This window comes from Vipera ursinii (genome assembly GCF_947247035.1).
Source record: "Vipera ursinii genome assembly, chromosome: Z".
Taxonomy (NCBI): Eukaryota; Metazoa; Chordata; class Lepidosauria; order Squamata; family Viperidae; genus Vipera; species Vipera ursinii.
The window spans coordinates 13,188,166-13,208,264 of NC_139517.1; the positions used below are offsets into that span (position 1 = coordinate 13,188,166).

Below are 20,099 nucleotides of genomic sequence, written 5' to 3' on the forward strand. Positions count from 1 at the left end.
AATTTGATTTCCATTTTGGATCTAATGGGAATGAAGGGGATTTGGTTGCTCCGGGCCTGAAGTCACTTGGGATCAGATGATCACATGATTAAATGAGATTTCTTGGCGCTTTTTAACTGATTATCTGGAGAGAGCATGAATTTGTTTGTGGTGTTCTGTGCATGTTTTCAGCATTTCAAAGTGATTAGAAGTCAAGGTAGGTTGCTTCAAATGGTTTGGTGACAAAATGGAGAATGGATGCCTTTGGAACTCCTACCGTGAGGAGTGTAGGTGTAAGAATTATTATAACACTGAATGAAGAAATCCACTGATCTGGGTGGAAATGTCTGATCTCCAGAATCTCTTTTTTAATTGGTCCCAGGTCTGCCTGGATGACTCCTTCTCTCCAGTTGTGCTGCAGACAAAGTTCTCAGTTCAGGCACAAGCAGATGTCTCTGACAGGAATCTGCGACCTGTCTTTCATCCTGAGACAAAAACCTCCACGGTCATCGAGGTATTTTTTTGTACTCTGTCTTTTCACTTTCTTTATCTGGAACTAGCATCTCCTCTGTCATGAGCCAGTCCTGAGCATTTCTGACTTTTTGCCAGTCCACTACGTCTCATTTGAATCCATCTTTCCTCTCAGGAGCAGTATTGAGATGGTAGCCTGGAGGGGAGAAAATGGCTGCCCGACATCTCAATGCAAGGGTCCACTCATTGTCTTACCCACCATTCTTATTTCATGCCATTTTCAGTTCCACAAGCAAATTTGAAGGCATGTTTATGAGCAAATCTGTTCAAAAGAGGGTTCCTTCCATCGCCCACAAAAGCTAGGTTTCTTATAAACACAAGGCTTGGGTACATATAGTCCTCGATTTACGACCACAATTTTGAGCCCAAAATTTCTGTTGCAAAGCAAGACAGTTGCTAAGTGAGTTTCGCCCCAGTTTCTTGTCACAGTTGTTAAATGAATCACCACAGTTGTTAAATTGGTATCATGGTTGTTAAGTGAATCTGACTTCCCCATTGACTTTGCTCGTCAGAAGGTCGCAAAAGGTGATCACGTGACCCCGGGACACTGCAACCGTCATAAATGTGAGTCAGTTGCAAAGCTTCCAAATTTTGATTACGTGACCATGAGGATGCTGCAATGGTCATAAGTGTGAACAACAGTCGTAACACACTTTTTTCAGTGCCATTGTAACTTTGAATGGTCATTAAATGAATAGTTGTAAGTCAAGGACCACTTGCGTTGCCCCACAGAGATGGCAAAACTGAGGAAGCAAGAACTACAGATATCGGCAAGGAATTTTGAAAGGGGTCTCAGATAAGTACAGAATCTTGGAAAGTGCCATAGGACGTCCCCAGCCTCATTTATTAAGTTCACTAATGTGGAATCTCTAAAATGCTTTCCATTAAATCCCTCTCCACCTGAGCTGAGTTATCAACTATAAAATAATCTGTCAGCTGACTTATCGCTTGCTTTACTCCCAAACTCTCACAGGCTTGCATGTTAGTTATGAAGGGATTTCACAAGTGTGAAAGGTTCTGGAATGTTGTAACTGGGCTAAATTGAAAAAGGTCACTGGTTATGACTGTGTGATCAAATGGATTCTTCTTGTGTCCATAAAAGCAGTGTCTCTCAATCTTGACAACTTTTAAGATGGATGATCTTCAACTCCAGATTTCCCCAGTCAGGTGAAGTTCTTAAAGTTGCCAACTTTGAGAGACACTTGACATAGAGGATAACTACCATTCAGATTTCATAATGAGAAGACAGGAAAATGCCATCCTCCTAAAGAAATAAAACCACTTTGAGAGAAAGGTAATGTGACCAGAACAAACATTAAATTATAAGCTGACCATATGTTTTTACCACCATGGTGGAGGGATCAATTAAAAAGCGTTAACATCATAAATAGAAAAAAAAAATATTTGCGGGGGGAAACAAACTTCACAATAAGTTAACTAATATTAACTTACTTAAACAAATATACAGTTGTGCAAAAAAGCAGTGGGAGCAAGAGCAACCTCTGACTCCTGTCAGCTTCCCCATTTACTTTGCTTGGGGAGTGGTAGAGAGAGTCAGGAGTCACAATTGGGAGACCACAGGGACGCTGCAACAGCCACAAGTATGCAATTCAAACTGGTTCGAGCATTGTGGAAATTGCAATTCTGCAGAAGTAAACGAGTCCTGGATTTTTGTCCATTCTTGTAAGTTAGCACCTTTTAGGTACTCGGTTCAAAAACTGTGGCAGTATGACGTCTCGTTTGGGTTAAGTGGAAGGTACAAGCAGACAAACCTAACGAAAGCTTTAGTATATAGATGCTTGAGGAACTCATAATACATGTTATCCTGTGTTAGATATATGATTCTACCCATCCTTACATCAGTTTATGCCTTTGTCTCCTTCTGTAGGGGCCCTCCTTAAGAAAGCTCATTCTGTCAATTAGCCCATGTGGCTCACCTCACTGCTGTTTCTCTTATTCCACCAGGTTCCCTTCCAGAAAGACTGCGGTCAGGATGGAATTTGTGTTCCTGATCTTTCCGTATCTTTTAACTTCTCAGGGTGAGTAATGTGTGGCGTCCATGTTTTTTTTTTAAATTCTGTCCTTCGCTGGTGCAAGCTTGGATCCCATGGAAAGACATTATATGGTGCAAGAGCCAAGAGATACACAGTCAGAATAGAACTTGGAGGGACCTTGGAGATCTTCTAGTCCAACCCCTTGCTCAAGCAGGAGACCCTATGTTCTGTACCAGCCTGCTACCGGCCCTGCAGAAAAGGCAGGGACAACCCCTCCACAAACGGCAAGAGGCTGGAACTACGCCTGCCAAATTTATAGCTACAAAAACAAACAAGACACGAACCAAGAAACCGGAGCTTTAAGAAACATGAACCATCCGAGCGCGTGGCTTCTCTCTGCCTCCTTCCGAGAAGCCCCATTGCCTTCCTCTGTTTACTCCTAATTGACTGCCTCCTGCGTCGGGCGTCCTTGAACAGGGCCAGCTGTGGGTCATCTTCATCCACACTGTCAGGCTCACACAGCTGGGTCTCCGTGGTGACCAAGTGGGAGGGGCCTGGCTGAGGGCTCTCATCAGCAAGATCTTCAACCCCCTCAGCAAGGTCTTCAACACCCCCCTCCTCCTCTGAGTCGTCCGACCCAACTGCCGAACCCACAGGCTGACCCTGAATCACAACACCCTATACGCCTTGGCCATCCACTTGGAAGTGCTACCTCTGATTGGTAGGAAGCTGTACACAAGCTGAGAGGCAGACCCAAGATTATTGTGAAATCACAAATAAAATACCAGAGCCTGTGATTGTTGTTTCTTCCAACAATCCCCATTACATAATGGGTCTGAGATGCATCGCTTGGATTGTGTCCTGTATCTGTTTCTGTCAGTCCTCTTGTGCTGGAGACGGGCACTCTAGTGGTTTGCAATAAAGGTCAGCCCATCAAATGCCCATTTTAATTTGCTTTTTGTGTTCTGCTAACATTGGCCATTGGATAGAAGGGGTTACATTCATTTCCTTGTAATTCATGTAGTAGATTTAGCGACCGTTTCTATATTATGGATGTTGGGAAGTGGAGACAGACAGAAAATCACCAGCGGTCCTTGGCGTTGAGGAAATATTTTCCATTGTTGTATTTCAGATCAAAAGGACTGAAGCTGAGCCCAAATTTCATACTAAACCTAACAGTGAAACTAGAAAATCTGGGAGAATTGGCATATGAGCCAGCTATTTCCTTTTACTACTCTTCTGTTTTGTCCTTCCAAGGAGCTTCAGTTCTTCTAGTGAGTTTGATGATTTTTTGGGGGGTGGGTGGGATATAGTGGGGAGGAAAAGAATGGGGGGGGGATTAAGGTGGCAATGCTGGACGTTTTTAGGTCAAGATTCAGGTGTCACCAGTAAGGTCACCTGGCAGCTCTGATCTTGCAGAGTTGGTTGATCTAGAAAAAGATCAGCCACTGTAGAGTCAGCATAGAAGATCAGCTAGCGGTAGAAAATATACAGCTGCTGTATATAAACAGGGAGAAAACCCCACACTCACCAGCACTGATGAGATTACCTAGCTGGGTAATGAAATGTCTGCCAGCAAGCAGCCAAGCTCAGAGAGCACCAAGGACTCCTTGATCTAGAAAAAGCCAAACCAGCTGCATAGATAGGAGAATATTAGGAACATAGATGGGAGAATATTAGGAAACCCCAGGGATCTGATTCAGACAGAAATCTAGAAAAATTCCACTCCGAAGATGACCATGGCAAGCTCCCCACTTAGCGGTTTGTTGCCACTCCCTTGCAAAGCAATCTGAAGCTAATAGAAGTCTAAGCAACCAATCTATGTGGCTATATATTAATTTCCCCTTAATTATCGGGAAAAAGAAAGACCAACCAAAAGAAGATTACTTTGCCAGCAAACAAATAACAGGGATTGGATTAGCTGGATCTAATGAGTTGGGTACAGAGTTAACAGAATAACAGAACTGAAAGGGACTTGGAGGTCTTCTAGTCCAGAGGTCACCAACCTTTCTCAGTTAGCAAACCTGGAGGGAAAGGAAGGGGGAAGCATTTTACACACACACGTGTGTGCACGGGGCTGCAATGCAAATAGGGCGGGGCTAGCGCCCGCCTGATACTAGCCCTGCCCAATTCTTGTGCAGCGTAATGCCCTGTTTCCGTGCCCCACGGCATGGTGGCACCTGTTTTTGCACCCCACAGGGCAGCAGCAGCCCGTTTTCGTGCCCCAAGGCACAGCAGCATCCTGTTTTTGCACCCCATGGCATGGCGGCATCCTGTTTTCATGGCCCAAGGCACAACAGTAGTCATTTTTTGCACCCCGTGGCGCAGTGGTGTCCTGTTTTCATGACCCGCAGTGCGGTGGTGTCCCGTTTTCATGCCCTGAGGCATGGTGGCATCCCATTTTCATGCCCCAAAGGATGGTGGTGGTCCATTTTCATGCCTCGAGACGTCGCGCCAGCCCGTTTTCATGCTCCACGGTTGCAGCGCTAGCGCGAGTGGGTGTGTATGCATGCACACCTACGCGCACGGCTTGTCTGAGGACGTCTCTGTGGTCATGTGGCCGGCATGACTAGACGCCAAAGGCGCACTGAATGCTGTTACCTTCCCACCGTAGTGGTCCCTATTTTTCTACTTGCATTTTTACGTGCTTTCGAACTGCTAGGTTGGCAGAAGCTGGGACGAGTAACAGGCGCTCACTCTGCTACGCGGCACTCGGGATTCGACCCACCAAACTGCCAACCTTCTGATCGACAAGCTCAGTGTCCTAACCCACTGAGCCACCGCATCCCTTTAGTTCCATAAGAAGGCCTTTGCTTGCATTCCCACTAAATGTACTTTGACAAAGGTATAACAGACTAAGCATCTACTGAAATTCTGGATGCCTGGGCAGGCTTGCAAAAGACAGCTAGCCTGGTTCTTGTATATCACTTTCCTTTATGTTCTCTGGGCACGATCTGACTTTTGTTTTTTAAACCTCTCTCTGCTTCCAGTCGAATTGGCCCCTGTTCCTGGCTTGTCAGGTGCACAGAACCCAAGGAAATGACACCGTACGCCATAACTCCTGCCATTTCAGGACACCTGCTCTCAAAGGAGGCACTCGGGTAAGAAATGGGAAGTGAAGTCAAGCACAAAAGCAAAGGAGAGCCGTGAGAACAAGAGTACGTGAAAGCGAAATGTGAAAAATAAAATGTTCCTAGGCAGGATGCCGATGTAAGCGAGGCTAGTCGTTGTGTCCTGCTTCTGCATAATTAGTGTGCAGAGAAGAAAGTGAATTCAGCTTTCTCTTGTTTTCAAAGAAAAACTTTCTAGTCTGTACATTTATAAGTGCAATCATGATGTGATGCAACCTTAAAAACCAGCGGGAGAAAAGCGGAAAAGGGATGGAGAGACAGGGCACAAATTACTATTTTCATTTACTTATTAAATTCATATGCCATCCACCTCACTGTCCAAAGTGGATCATACATTTAGTAAATATATAAATAAGCAAGTTCCATTCCTCGTTTCTCCCAGTGATTGGTGGAAAGAGAATCAACACCGTAACCAAAGCAGGCAAATGCGTAACATTCTGCAAGCTAGGCTCTTTGAGTTCCCACCAACAATGTAGGGTGGTGAGGTTTTGGAGGTAATGGGAACCGGCATCCCAAAATACAGGTAGTCCTTAAGTTACACCCATGAAGTTACAATGGCACTGGAAAAAAGTGAATTAGGACCATTTGTTACATCTGTGACCATTGCAGTATCTCCATGGTCACATGATCAAAATTCAGATACTTGGCAACTGACTCGGTTGCAATGTTCTGGGATCACATGATCCCTTTTTGTAACCTGACAAGCAAAGTCAACGGAAAAAACCAGATGTCAACGCTGCAAACATTGGATGTTTTTGCTCTGACAATATAAGAGGCAGCTTTTTTCTTTAAATTGTTTGCTCTGAATAAAATTAAGCTGGGGGTGGGGGTGGTGGGGAGGAGAATGCTAACCCGGTTGTTTAAATAAGATAAGGAGTGGTGGGCTACATAACGGAAGTGAAGCTTGCATTTTAAGCTAATTGGAGAATGTGATTTCTGACGTTCAAATAAGGGAGGGAATTGTGTTTGATAGGATGTGTTCAGGGGAGGAGAATTCAGATTTTGGCATCCATCCGTGAGTGCCGATGCTTCGTTCTCATTATTATAGACTTTTTAGAATAAACAGTGCTGGATTGTTCTTTGATCTGTCTCATTAGTCGGAACCATGACGCCAGATTCATTTAACGCCTGTATTACTAACTTAGCAACTGCAGCGACTTACTTAACAATTGTGGCAAGAATAAAATGGGGGCAAAACTCACTTAGCAGCTGTCTGGCTTAGCAAAAGAAATTTTGGGCTCGACTGTGGTCGTAAGTCGAGGACTACCTGTATTTGGGGTTTTTTTTTGCTGCAGTTAACGGTGGGGGGAGAGCAGTTTTAGCTGAAGGAAGGGCTGACAAAAGAACGTGGGGTTGAACAGGAAGAGAATGTTCTTATAGGCTCTGCCCTCTCTGATGTTCTCTCTTGAAGGCCTTCCTCCGGGTTTCCTTCCGCTCCTCCAAAGGTGATACCTGGCCTGACAAATTTGTTTACTTCACCATCCGTGCACACAGGTAAGGAACCCCGCGGAGTGTCTGCCTCTCTCTCCAGTTTCTAAATTGCTTTTCCTCACTGCCTTCTCCTTTTTGGTCTCTTCTAGTCAGAATGAGAGCAACACGCAGGAGAACAACGAGGCTTCCGGCCGGCTACCTGTTTTGCATCCTGTCAACGTCATAGTGAAAGAGTAATACTGTCTTCCCCCCCCTTTTTTGTGTGTGTGTGTGATTTCCTACCCCGAAAGCCCGTTTCCCAGGAATAATCTTCGTTTGTGGTGAAAATGTTGAAGTAGGAGCTGGAAAACTGGGATTCTAGCCCATTCTCAGCCACAGAAGCCCCCTGGTTGACTTTCGCCTAGTTCAGGGGTAGGCAACCTCGGCTCTTTTATGACTCGTGGACTTCAACTCCCAGAATTCCTGAGCCAGCTAGCTATGCTATGCTATGCTGGCTCAGGAATTCTGGGAGTTGAAGTCCACGAGTCATAAAAGAGCCGAAGTTGCCTACCCCTGGCCTAGTTTGTCCTTCCCAGCGCAAGAACCAGGGTGGTGCTGGACTATCAGCACGGACTTCATATTATAGACAACCTTAGTGCGGCTTTGGCCCAGTCATACTCTCTCAGCTCAGCCTTCTTTACAGGGCTGTTGTTGAAGGAAGACGTAGGACTTCCCCTTTCATGATCCAAATGAAGGCCTCTCCTTTCCCCTCTAGGCTTCAGTCCACTGCATATCTCAACTTTTCTACTGAGGACCCAGAGAAGAAAATACTTACGCATAACTATGAGGTAATCGACTTGGTTTTTCCCCCTGTTGGTTAATAACTAACTAAATCCATATCTTTCTTATCCAAATGGATTCCATCCACCTGCTCTGGTCTTCTTAAGCAGAGCTGCTGAAAGTCCAACCTGCTCGTGAAGTTTGAAGGACTTTGATGAAAAAGGAGGCCTTCTTTGTGGTAGCCCCATATTATGGAATAGGCTTCAAACAAGCGGTGCCCTCACATTCCAGAATAGTGTTAAGACTTCCTAGTTGAGTGCGTTTGGCTCCATTTGATTGTGGGCATTCCATCTGTATAGGTCGAAGTAGTCCTTGACTTACGACAATTGGTTTAGCGAGCACTGAAGTTATGACCGATCCAAAAAAGGAGAACTTAAGATCCGGATCTGAAGTTCTGATGGTCGGCCACCTCCCAGGTCATGTGACCTCAATCCAGGTGTTCAGCAACACAGCTGCATCAATGGTGGTTTGCCGTGTCCTGCGGTCACATGGCCACATTTTACAATGGTTTTGCTGAAAACTGGCATTTTTTTTCTGGTTTTTAGCAAACCTGCACCATAGCGAGCAATGGATTTGCTTAACAACTGTAGCAATCCCTTGATCGTGCCATTCATTTTACAACCGTTATGTTTGCTTAATGACTGCTGCAAAAAAAGGTTGAAAAAAATCAGGTAAATCATGTGACTGACCTCTTTTATGAACCTTTATGAATTACAACCATAATACAGGAAGTCCTCAACTTATGACCACAATTGAACCCAAAATTCATGCTAAGTGAGACATTTGTCAATTGAGTTTTGCCCCATTTTTCTGACTTTTTTTGCCACAGTTCTTAAGTGAATCACTGCAGTTGTTAAATTAGTAATACGGTTCTTAAGTGAATCTGGTTTCCCCATTGACTTTGCTCGTCAGAAGGTTGCAAAAGGGGGATCATAGGGACATTGCAACCGTCATAAATGCGAGTCAATTTTCCAGCGTCTGAATTTAAATCACTTGACCATGGGGATGCTACAACGGTTGTGAGTGTGAAAAATAGTCATAAGTCAGTTTTTTCCAGTCTCGTTGTAACCTCAAACGGTCACTAAACAAACTGCTGAAAAGTTGAGGACTATCTGTAGGCAGTTTCCATTGTGGTCATAACTCGAGTATTACCTGAATCTATTTCCATATTTTTATATTGTTTTGTGTTCTTATTTTCCACCATGTTTCTACTTTATTGTTCATCACCCAGAATTATGTGATTAGAGTGACTCACAAATAAAGTTTAAACAAAGGCATAAATAAATCTGCCTTTACTCCTTTACTCAACCTGTCCACCATTCCGGCTATCTATCTTTCTTTGCATAAAAAGGTAAAGGTAAAGGTTCCCCCGCACATGCGTGCTAGTCGTTTCCAGCTCTAGGGGCCGGTGCTCATCTCCGTTTCAAAGCCGAAGAGCCAGCGCTTGTCCGAGGACATCTCCGTGGTCATGTGGCCGGCATGACTAGACGCCAAAGGCGCACGGAGCGCTGTTACCTTCCCACCGTAGTGGTCCCTGTTTTTCTACTTGCATTTTTACGTGCTTTCGAACTGCTAGGTTGGCAGAAGCTGGGATGAGTAACAGGTGCTCACTCTGTTACGCGGCACTTGGGATTTGCCCCACCAAACTGCCGACCTTCTGATCGACAAGCTCAGCGTCCTAACCCACTGAGCCACCGCATCCCTTTTCTTTGCATACCTACTTACAATAAACAGTCTCTCTGTGGGTCTTTATGAGAGAGAGGTCTCTCTCTATTTTTTGGTAGACAGAGAATGTCTCTGTGGGAAAAATGGTGATTAAAAAAAAACTGAGGGGAAAAAATGAAGAGATCACCCAAGTGCAGGGGTAAGCAACCTTGGCTCTTTTATGACTCATGGACTTCAACTCCCAGAATTCCTGAGCCAACATGGCTCAGCTTGGAAACCTCTCCCTTTCCCCTCAGCATGGCTGGCTCAGGAATTCTGGGAGTTGAAGTCCACGAGTCATAAAAGAGCCAAGGTTGCCTACCCCTGCCCAAGTGTATTGAAACCTACCCGGAGTAACAGAGCAATCTGCTCACTCTACTATTTTCAGTTGCAAACGGTTTGGTCCCAGCACTTGACATGTTCATTCTGCCAACATCTACTTCCATACCTGATTCCATGTCTTCCAATTTATTCAATTTGCTTTTTTTTCTTCTGGCAGGTGAGGAATTTGGACTCAAACTCCACTGCGGTCAATGTGACTTTTGAGCTGCCTTTGAAGACAAAACAGGGGTTCTTTTGGAATATAACCCCGTCCTACAGCTATGTGGTAAGAAGAAGATTGCTGGTTGATTAGAGGGCTTGCAAGAGAGAACATCTGGATAATGTTTGTGGGGAGGAAGACTAGAAACCTGGAGGAAAGATTTAGTATTGGAAGGGTACAGACAGTCCTCCAATTTTGAACGGTCACTAAACAAATGGCTACTAGTCCTCGACTAGCAGCCATTTGTTTAGGGACTGTTCAAAATTACAAGGGCCCTGGAAAAAGTGAATTACAACCAGTCCTCACACTTACAACTATTGCAGCATCCTCACAGTCAGGTGATTAAAATTCAGCTCCCTTGGCAATTTATAGTTCCTTAGGGTGTTTGCAGCGTCCTGGGTTGCGTGATCACCATTTGCAACCTTCCCAACTGGCTTCTGACAAGCAAAGTCAATAGAGGAAGCTGGATTTGCTGAATGGCTACGTGATTCACTTAACAACTGTGGCAGAAAAGAGTGTAAAATCAGGTGTGACTCACTTAAAAACCGCCTTGTTTAGTGGTGGAAATTCTAGTTCCAACTGTGGTTGTAAATCAAGGGCTACCTGTATCTCTCTATCTCTCTATTTCTATCTATCTATCTCTAACGGGGGGGGGGGGGCAAAACTCATTTAGCAAATGTCTCACTTAGCAGCAGAAATGTTGGGCTCCGTTGCGGTTGCAAGCCACAAGTTTCTGTTGCTAAGTGAGACATTTGCTAAATGAGTTTTGCCCTGCTTTACAACCTTTCTTGCCACAGGTCTTAAGCAAATCACTGCAATTGTTAAGTTAGTAACAGGGTTGTTAACTGGATCTGGCTCCCCGATTGACTTTTTTTTTAATCCCATTTATATTCCGCCCTTCTCCGAAGACTCAGGGTGGCTTACAATCTAAGAAGCACAAATCAATGTGCTTAGCAATAGCCTTCATTCTATGTATATGCCTGCTTATTAGGGCTTTCGCCCCCCCAAGCGGCATTTTACATAGCTTATTGCCCCCAACAATCTGGGTCCTCATTTTACCTACCTCGGAAGGATGGAAGGCTGAGTAAACCTTGAGCCTGGTGGGACTCGAACCTGCACTAATTGCAGGCAGCTGGTGTTATTTAAGGAGGCATTAGCCCACTGCTCCACCAAGGCTCTTTCTGACTTTGCTTGTCAGAAGGTCGCAAAACCTGATCACATCACCCTGGGACGCTGCGACCGTCATAAATATGAGCCAGTTGACAAGCATCTGAATTTCGATCACTTGAATTTGGGGATGCTGCAACGGTTGTAAGGACTGCCTGTGTCCATAAAAAATTGTGATGAATGTCATAAGTTAGGGTTATTGTCAAAAAGATAATGGGCTTATATAAACATTTTTGGAAATAACAAACTGTAGCACACATTTATTAGTTAAATCAATTAAGGCAGAGTCTGTCTTTTGAACCTGTTTTTCCCAGCATGCAAGAAAGAAGGGCTAATCAAAAACAATGTATTGTTTTTCCAGATAAGATTGACCTTTTGAAATGTCCATTAACTTGTTCACATTAATGTTTTGTGATACTCCGGTTTCTTTCATAGCATCACTTGGTACATTTTCTTGTAAGTTCCACTTGTGCAAAATTACTCTTCTTTTTTCCCCTAGAAAAATCACTTCTCCTGCACACCGTTGTTTACGCTCAGAACAGGAATCAACAGGAAGAATGTCACAAAACCCATCAAGGTAAAAATCTGGCATAGGTAGTCCTTGACTTACGACAACAATTGGCACCAGAATTTCCGTGGCAAAACAAGGTGTTTTTTTTAAGCAAGTCAGGTCCAATTCTGTGACCTTTTTTGCCACGGTTGTTAAGTGAATTGCTGCAGTTGTTAAGTTGTTAAGCGAATCCGGCTTCCCTCATTGACTTTGCTTGTTGGAAGCCAGCTGGGTAAGGTTGCAAATGTCAACCAAATGAAACCAGGACATCTCAACCATTACAAATACGTGTTGGTTGCCAGGCAGCCAAATTTTGATCACATGTCTGTAGCCATGCTGCAACTGTCATAAGTGAGAGGACTCATTGTAAGTCACCTTTTCCAATGCTGCATTAACTTTGAACGGTTTCTAAACGAATGGTTGTAAGTCAAGGATTGTACCTTCCTTTGGGCTGATACCTTTTTATGAGAAGAAATTCCTCAACTGAAGCTGAGAGGTGTTTTTGTCTGAGATGGTGACAGCAAGCAGCAACACCAATTCTCATGAATGAAGGCGAATATATATGTGTTCCAGGATAATGTCGCAGGATGCAATCTGGGTCAGTCACCAGAACTAGAAGTTCAATTTTCCGAGCGTTCAGACCCGTGCTGGAGCCCATCCTCGGGGAACTTCTCTCTCACCAGAATGTGCGTTATCAGCTATTCTGTGCATAGCATTTATGTGGTGCCTGGTTGTGTGTATGCAATGAACAAAGACATACAATCAATTTCACAGCTACTAAGATTGTTGGCTGAGCAGGGACAAAAATAGCCAGGGAAATTATTGAAGCCTGGGAAACGAGTCCCTCGTCAGTCAACAGGAGTGCTGATTTACCACCAGCTTATCAGGTCCATAAATACTACACGTAGAAGCACACATTCTGATAGAGAGAAGTTCCCTGAGGAAGGCCTCCATCACGATTCTCAAAGCTCAGAAGACTCAACCACTGGTCTAGTTACTGACCCAGATTGGACCCTGCAATACTAATTCTCTTTTCTTATCTTCTTTTGACAGAGAGGCTGTCAGGGGGATGTTGCTTGCCCCAAGGTTTACTGCTTTATTAACAGTCTTGCTAAGGGAGAATGGATCAGATTCAATTTTTCTGGAGATTTTTATAGAGAAGACGAATCTCTCAAAGTAAGTGGCACCTCTGTCAGATAATAGGACTATTATATTGTTCTTTTTGGAAGGTATATTTCTATTAAATACCTTGGGCAAAGAAAGCATTGTAAAGAATTTCCTATTCATTCTTGATTCCTATAAAGCAGACATGTCAAACACAAGGCCAGGGGGCCAGATCCGGCCTGCGAAGTGGTTTCATGTGGCCTGCGAAGCCATCCTGGAAACAGTGAGGGAATGGCCCCCACTGCCTTGGCCCTGGCCCAGAGACCCTCCTTCTGCCAGAGACCCTCAGATCTGTCCCACTCCTGCCCAGGCCCCCATAGGCACCCTTGATGTGAATGATGTAGAGCTGGCCATGCCCACCCAGGCCATACACACTCTAGCCACGCCCACCCAGCAGGCCACGCCCACCCTGGCCACACCCACCCGGCCCCCTGAGGGCAACCACAATGCTGATGCGGCCCTCAATGAAATTGAGTTTGACACCCCTGCTATAAAGGAAATGCTTATGACAGCTGCCTTAGATGTTTGATTGGAGATTTCATGTGTAGAAAATAAGAAAAATGAACTCTCTTTTTTAGTCAATCGATTGGTGAGCTAAGCAAAAGGGAATGAAGAAATAAATTTAAAAATATAAAATCATAGGCTGGAAGGGACCTTGGAGGTCTTCTAGTCCAACTTGGTTATTAGATTGGTTATTAGGAAATAACGGAGGGGCGGGGAGGCTTCCAGGGAAAGATTGCCCAAACCTAAGCCAGACGCTCTAAACATGCTCAGGAGTGCCCCTGTCTCACCTCCAAGTCCAAATTATATTGATCTCTTTCACTGACTAAATTATATCGATCTCTTTCATTTGCTTATCACTTCTAAAGCTGAAGTCCGAAATATTCCACGTTGGCAGCGAGGCATCCATAAGGGTGGATGAGACCAGATTTTTCCTGAACGAAGCAGAGGGCTTTCATTTCAGCCAGGTAATTCAGCCAGGGTTGGTTGACTAAAGAGTTAATGGTTGAGCAGTGGAAGGAGTCATAGAATCAGAGGGATGGAAGGGATCTAGGTCACAGGGGTAGGCAACCTCGGCTCTTTTATGACTCATGGACTTCAACTCCCAGAATTCCTGAGTCAGCAATCTTAGTAGGTGAGTCAGCTGACTCAGGAATTCTGGGAGTTGAAATCCATGAGTCATAAAAGAGCCGAGGTTGCCTACCCCTGAGGTCTGTCCAATCTTTTCTTGAAGACCTCCAGCAATGGTGCACTCCATGAAGCAAGCTGTTCCATTGGTTAATTGTTCTTACTGGCAGGAAGTTTCTCCTTAGTTCCAGACTGGTTCTCTCTTGGATGAGCTTCCACCCATTGCTTCCGTCCGGCCCTCAGCTGCTTTGGAGAGCTCTCTTAGTTAGTCCATGCTGCAAATGAGTCATGGAATCTGATGGCATCTTCAAGACTAACCAACTTTCTTAGGGCGAAACCTTTCCACAACCTCAGAGGCCCAGAAAGGATTAGTTCTTATAGACTTGAAACACATTGAATGCAAGAGAAGGGAGAGCAATGGGCAAGAACCAGGTGGGAAGCTAATGGATTTGGCTTCCCACCATCGTATCTGCTCTGTCGTGATGAGTGGATCTTTATCGAAAGGAACTGAAATGCCTGCTAGTAAAAAAACAAACAAACATGCATCTGCCATCTTTGTCACGCGGAAGTGAGCGTGGGGTTTGTCAGGAGAAATGCAATAACAAGCTGAACTTGGGAGAATGAAGAAAGAGTCAAGAACGAATGGGAGCTGAACGAAGGTGGACTGAATGCAACGCAAGTGACTGGGACAAAAGTACGTTGAGCTAGTTCTGCCCTGGAGAGAGAATGAATGGTGAATAGCATCGTGCAAACTCAATCCATCCATTTTTCATTTTCTTACCTCATATCTTTCATTTGCCTACCAACAGAAGAGAATATTTGTAGATCAGGGTTGAACTGTGAAGTCCTTGGCTGTTTTCTTCTTCAATGTTGCATTACTGAACTAGGTAATGTTAACATTGCTAGAAGAATCCAATTCCTTTCTAGCACTGATGACGTTACCTAGATGGGTAATAAAACGTCTAAAGGAAAACAACCAAGTTCGGAGAGCACCCAGCAATTCCTTTGCCTAGAGTTCTTCCTCCTTTTTTTTGGCACATTGCATAAGGACGCTTATGCCAAAGGGGAATAACAAAATGAGTGTTCAGCAAAGGCTAATTTCTCCAAATCTTTCTTATGCTATCTTTTGGGCAGTTTTGCAGTTGAATCTAGCAAGCAGGCTTCTGGGTAAAGCGATTCCTAGAATGGAAACCGGTTGTAGGAACAGACTTCAGCTTCCCATTGCTTTTCTTTTTCAGATCACCACAGCAATTGAGTTAATTTCACCGTTCAATCCTGTCCGCATCATCATTGGCAGCACCATTGGAGGCATTGTGCTTTTAGCCATTATAGTGGCTGTCTTGTATAAGGTTTGTGCTGGTTGTTTCGGCTGTTTGATGTGGGTCTTGCTAGGATCTGGGCTTCTGGGACCTTATTCCCATCTCTCCTTTAAATCAACCTCAAAAAACCTAGATCTGTTTCAGTGGAGGCTGTCTGTGTATCTCAGGGGGTCTTCAAACTTGGCCCTTTTATGACTTGTGGACTTCAACTGGCTGGCTGAGGAATTCTGGGAGTTGAAGTCCACAAGTCATAAAAGGGCCAAGTTTGAAGACCCCTGCTCTATCTGATTGCAAACTAATTTTTTTTAGCAGGAACCTCAGATAGAAATAAAGTATATACGTAGGCTGTGTTCCTCATACACTGTAATTTACCACAGTATTATTAAACCCTGAAATATTTTTTGGCAATCCACATACTACATCAGGAAATCTCAGCCTCCTGTAGCGCAGAATATGGTCTGGCAGAAAGAACCCATAAAGTATTTAAGACCTGTCATGTTTGAAATATAACGGGCGCTCCAAAAGCTACTTATGACCTGAGTTTTGAAGTTCTGATATCACCCCTTCCACAATCATGTGACAGCATTTTGGGTGCTCAGCAACTGGCCCACATTTACAGCCATTTGCCGGGCCCTGTGGTCACGTGACCACAATTTACGATGGCTTAAAACCAGCCCATAGCGAACAATGGGTTCACTTCACCACCACCACAAAAAAGGTTGTAATATTGGATCCAGTCATATGGTGACCTGCTTTACGACTGTCACAACCTCCCCCCTTAGTTGACAAGCTCAATTATGGTTGTAAATTGAGGACTACCTGTACAGTCATATACATTAGTAGAGTGTTTCTCAACCTTGGCCAAGTTAAGATATATGGACTTCAACTCCCAGACAAATTAACTTCATCTGTCCTATGCATTTTAATTCTTAAGTTATCTGTGATCTGCTAGATCAGTGGCTGGCTGGAGAATTCTGGGAGTTGAAGCCCACACATCTTAAAATTTCCAAAGTTGAAAAACACTGCATTAGCACCTTTAAATTGTACACCCTGGATCGTTTCAGAACCAAGGAAATCTGTTGGATAAAACGGATGCAACAGATTTCCTGTTAGGTGCTCTTTGCAGCTACTTTGGCATTTTAGAAAAGAGATTAGAAGATCCTGTTGTTATTGATCCTATTATTTTAGTGCTGTTGACAGATGCATTGCAATTTCTCCATCTTAAATCTGTTTCCTCTCTCTTCTCTACCCCCTCCCCCCCCCACCTCTATCATCTCTCCAGTTGGGATTCTTTAAACGCAAGCGTGCACCCCAAATGGATGCAAATGCAGCTGGAGCAGCTGCTCCCAGTAACCAAGCTCCTTCAACTTCAGCTGCTTCCTAAGGGAGGAAGGGATTCTGGATCTGGATGCAACTTGCAAGCCAGGATTCCTGCCTTGTCTGGAACAGGAATAATGCAGCCACTCAAACAGGGTTGAAAAATGGAGAGGCAGGACCTCTAGATTACTCGGAAACGAATGGGATGGATGGGGAGGGATTGAGAGACAAGAGGGTGAGAAGCTAAGTAGAATTAACTAATTCAAAATTCAAATAAATTTATATTTAAAAAACAAAACAAAACAAAAGTTTGGTGGCAGTTTTCCCCCCACGAAAATGGTTTGAACAAATTGGTACCACTGGGAAAACGACCCAGAGGAGAGTGAATGCTTCCACTCTGGAATCGAAGTTGGGGAATACTTCTGCAGGAATTCAGAACATGCTGCTTATGGCATAGTAGCATTGCAGGAGAACAGTCCAGCCGTCTCTTTCTTGGGTGCCTACAAGTGCCTGACTCCAAGAGAAGATTTTAGATTTCAGATCATTAAATTCATATGCACTGCCCACTCCTCTGGTTGACCTGATGGCAAAGAGAAGAATTTTGCCATAGTCATTTCTGAGTGACTGTGTCTCTTTTGTCTTTCTTATGAAATTGCTCTGTGTTCCCCATTTACAGTCCAGCAGTGGCTACGCTTGCCTAATGTAGCATGTTTACACATACTGCACTAGCTTTGCACAACACAATAATTTAGCTGTGGTTTGCCACGTTGATTCAATTTCCAGGATTAGTGTATCATAAACCACTCGCACAGATGGGGTTTTCAGAGCCACTAGATCAGTGATAGCAAACCTTTTAGAGACTGAGTGCCCAAATTGCAACCCAAAAAGCACGTATGTATCATCGGATGCCGGGTGGGCCTGGCCCATTGGGTGGGTGTGGCCCATTGGGTGGGCATGGCCCACTGGGTAGGCGTGGTTATGGTGGTAACAGCAGACTGGGTGGGACTAAAAAGTTCAATCAATCAATTCCAACTTTGCGAGATCTTTTTTTTTTCCCATGAGAAGTTGAAATTGATTGATTGAACCTTTTTTTTTTTGCACACAGTGGTGGAGGCCTAAAGTGAAAAAATTTTATAAAACCCAGCTGAAGGCCTAGGACTGGGGCGACGGTGCGCGTGCCCACAGAGAGGGCTCTGCGTGCCACCTGTGGCATGCGTGCCGTAGGTTTGCAACCACGGCACTAGATAGTAGTGACCATTTGTGGTTGAATGGGTCATGTGGATGTAGTCAGGATACAGGTAGGGCTCAATGAGTGGGTTGTTTTATAACTCTTGATGTTATGACAGCTGCAGTACAGGTGCTTTATGGCCCTAAAGCACTCCTGGCCATTTAAATTGTCACACTGTTCCCCTCTCCACGGTCACATGACTGCATATTGGATAGTCATCTTTATGACCGGTCATGGCATCTGGTCATGGTCATGTGACTGTTTTGTGATGCTTTTTGCTTGTTTCCAGCAAAAACGCCCACTTAATGACTGTGACATTCACTTAACAACTTTGGCATTCGCTTAATAATCATGATAAAAGCCAGAAAGTTACTTCCAGTCACATGGGTGCATCTATTTATGACTGCAATGATTTATGACCGTAATTCCAACTTCAGTTGTGGTCGTAAGTCGAGGACTATCTGTAATCCACATAAGGACTGGGTGGGACTTCATATTCCAAGGCAAGTGGGCACTTTGGAGCACCTGCATTTGTGAGGTAGATCTTCTGCAACCTGCTCAATCCCCACCGGGGCCTCTGTGCTTCCAAATATATCTCAAAGGGCCAGAACGTGGTATGTTGAGGTTGGCAAAGGCTGACTTCTCCAGTTTAGCTGTTAGTCTCCCTACACACCATAGCCTTGATTATACGGACTTTTGTTGGCTATGGTCTTCCCAGTTGCAATGTATGGCAGTGAAAGTTGGACCATAAGAAAGGCTGAGCGCCAAAGAATTGAGGTCTTTGAACTATGGTGCTGGAGAAGACTCCTGCAAGTCCCTTGGACTGCAAGGTGATCAAACCGGTCAGTCCTAGAGATCAACCCTGACTGCTCTTTAGAAGGCCAGATCCTGAAGTTGAAACTCAAATACTTTGGCCACCTAATGAGAAGGAAGGACTCACTGGAGAAGAGCCTCATGCTGGGAAAGGTGGAGGGCAAGAGAAGAATGGGACGACAGAGAATGAGGTGGCTGGATGGAGTCACTGAAGCAGTAGGCATGAGCTTAAGTGGACTCCAGAAGATGGTAGAGGACAGGAAGGCCTGGACCCTGGAGGAATGTTGTCCATGGGGTCGCGATAGGTCGGACACGACTTCGCAGCTAACAATTCTACACGCAATCTACAACCTACCCAGCTTGGCCAATCCTAACCACACAAGCGCTGGAATTTGTTTTGAGAATTCAAAAGACCTTGGGATTCAAACAGGGCAACCCACTTCTCTGTCTCTCTCTAGCCTGCCCAGGGCTCTGAAGTCAGCCACACTATACTGTATCTGGTAGCATCTAGAGAAGTCTGGCTTTTTAAAAGCAGAGTCCATGCCTTGGTTTGTTCTTTGCATAAGGGGACTTTCCTCTAATTGCTCTCTCTGCATCTGGATTGAAATCAAAACAGCTCACACTTAATGGCTTTTTGCCTGGTGGATAAGAACAGCCTTTTTTCTTCCCCTAAGAGGCAGGGCTGAGGGGTTGAGAAAGAGATAATAGACAAGTGGCAAGAGTATTTAGAAACCTTGATCTTCTGTACCAATACATTTCAGAACTGCTGCTTCGAAAATAAGGAAGTTAAAGTGAATTTAACAGGACCTTCTCATAAGCACACCGGGATATGATTCAATTTTCTGTTGACATCTTCCTGGGCTCTGCACAATTCACATCCAGCTGCTGCATTATTTTAAGGTTTTCATAGAACGGTGTGGAAACCCATTTTTCCCCCCTTCTTGTGCACTAAAATTAGGAAATCATTCTTCAAGTACGCATTTTGAAAAATCCCTGGCCCTAATGACACCCACTCCCTTGGTCCAAAGTTGTGATTTTGGAAATGCAAAAGTCCCCCTCCCACTCTTCCCTAGCATCCCATGAGCCTTTGCAGGAAGGCAGGCCAAGCAAATGTCTTCCTCGTTAGCTGGAAGGGCAACAACAATGGAAGGTATATTTTGCAAAATATATATATTGATTTTTCAGTTCCTTTTTCATAGAGGGCAAAGTATGCAGAACAGATTGACCAGGCGTGGTTTAGAATCTCTTTAATATTGCATTTAATAATAACCTATTTAACTGAC

At 44.4% G+C, this 20,099-nt stretch overlaps 1 protein-coding gene across 1 annotated transcript in view; it reads left to right on the forward strand.

The window, feature by feature from the left end:
- Positions 1–17,059, forward strand: part of LOC310649983 (integrin alpha-X-like) — a 54,486-nt gene extending 37,427 nt beyond the window's left edge. The window contains exons 15-27 of the mRNA XM_083378816.1: positions 362–493; positions 2,476–2,549; positions 3,637–3,778; positions 5,495–5,605; positions 7,047–7,129; positions 7,216–7,299; positions 7,821–7,893; positions 10,089–10,196; positions 11,797–11,874; positions 12,901–13,023; positions 13,881–13,979; positions 15,378–15,488; positions 16,741–17,059. Coding sequence (XP_083234942.1) covers positions 362–493; positions 2,476–2,549; positions 3,637–3,778; positions 5,495–5,605; positions 7,047–7,129; positions 7,216–7,299; positions 7,821–7,893; positions 10,089–10,196; positions 11,797–11,874; positions 12,901–13,023; positions 13,881–13,979; positions 15,378–15,488; positions 16,741–16,842 — 1,320 coding nt within the window. The 3' untranslated portion in view covers positions 16,843–17,059. The remainder of the gene's footprint in view (positions 1–361; positions 494–2,475; positions 2,550–3,636; positions 3,779–5,494; positions 5,606–7,046; positions 7,130–7,215; positions 7,300–7,820; positions 7,894–10,088; positions 10,197–11,796; positions 11,875–12,900; positions 13,024–13,880; positions 13,980–15,377; positions 15,489–16,740) is intronic.
- The last annotated feature ends 3,040 nt before the right edge of the window (positions 17,060–20,099 follow it).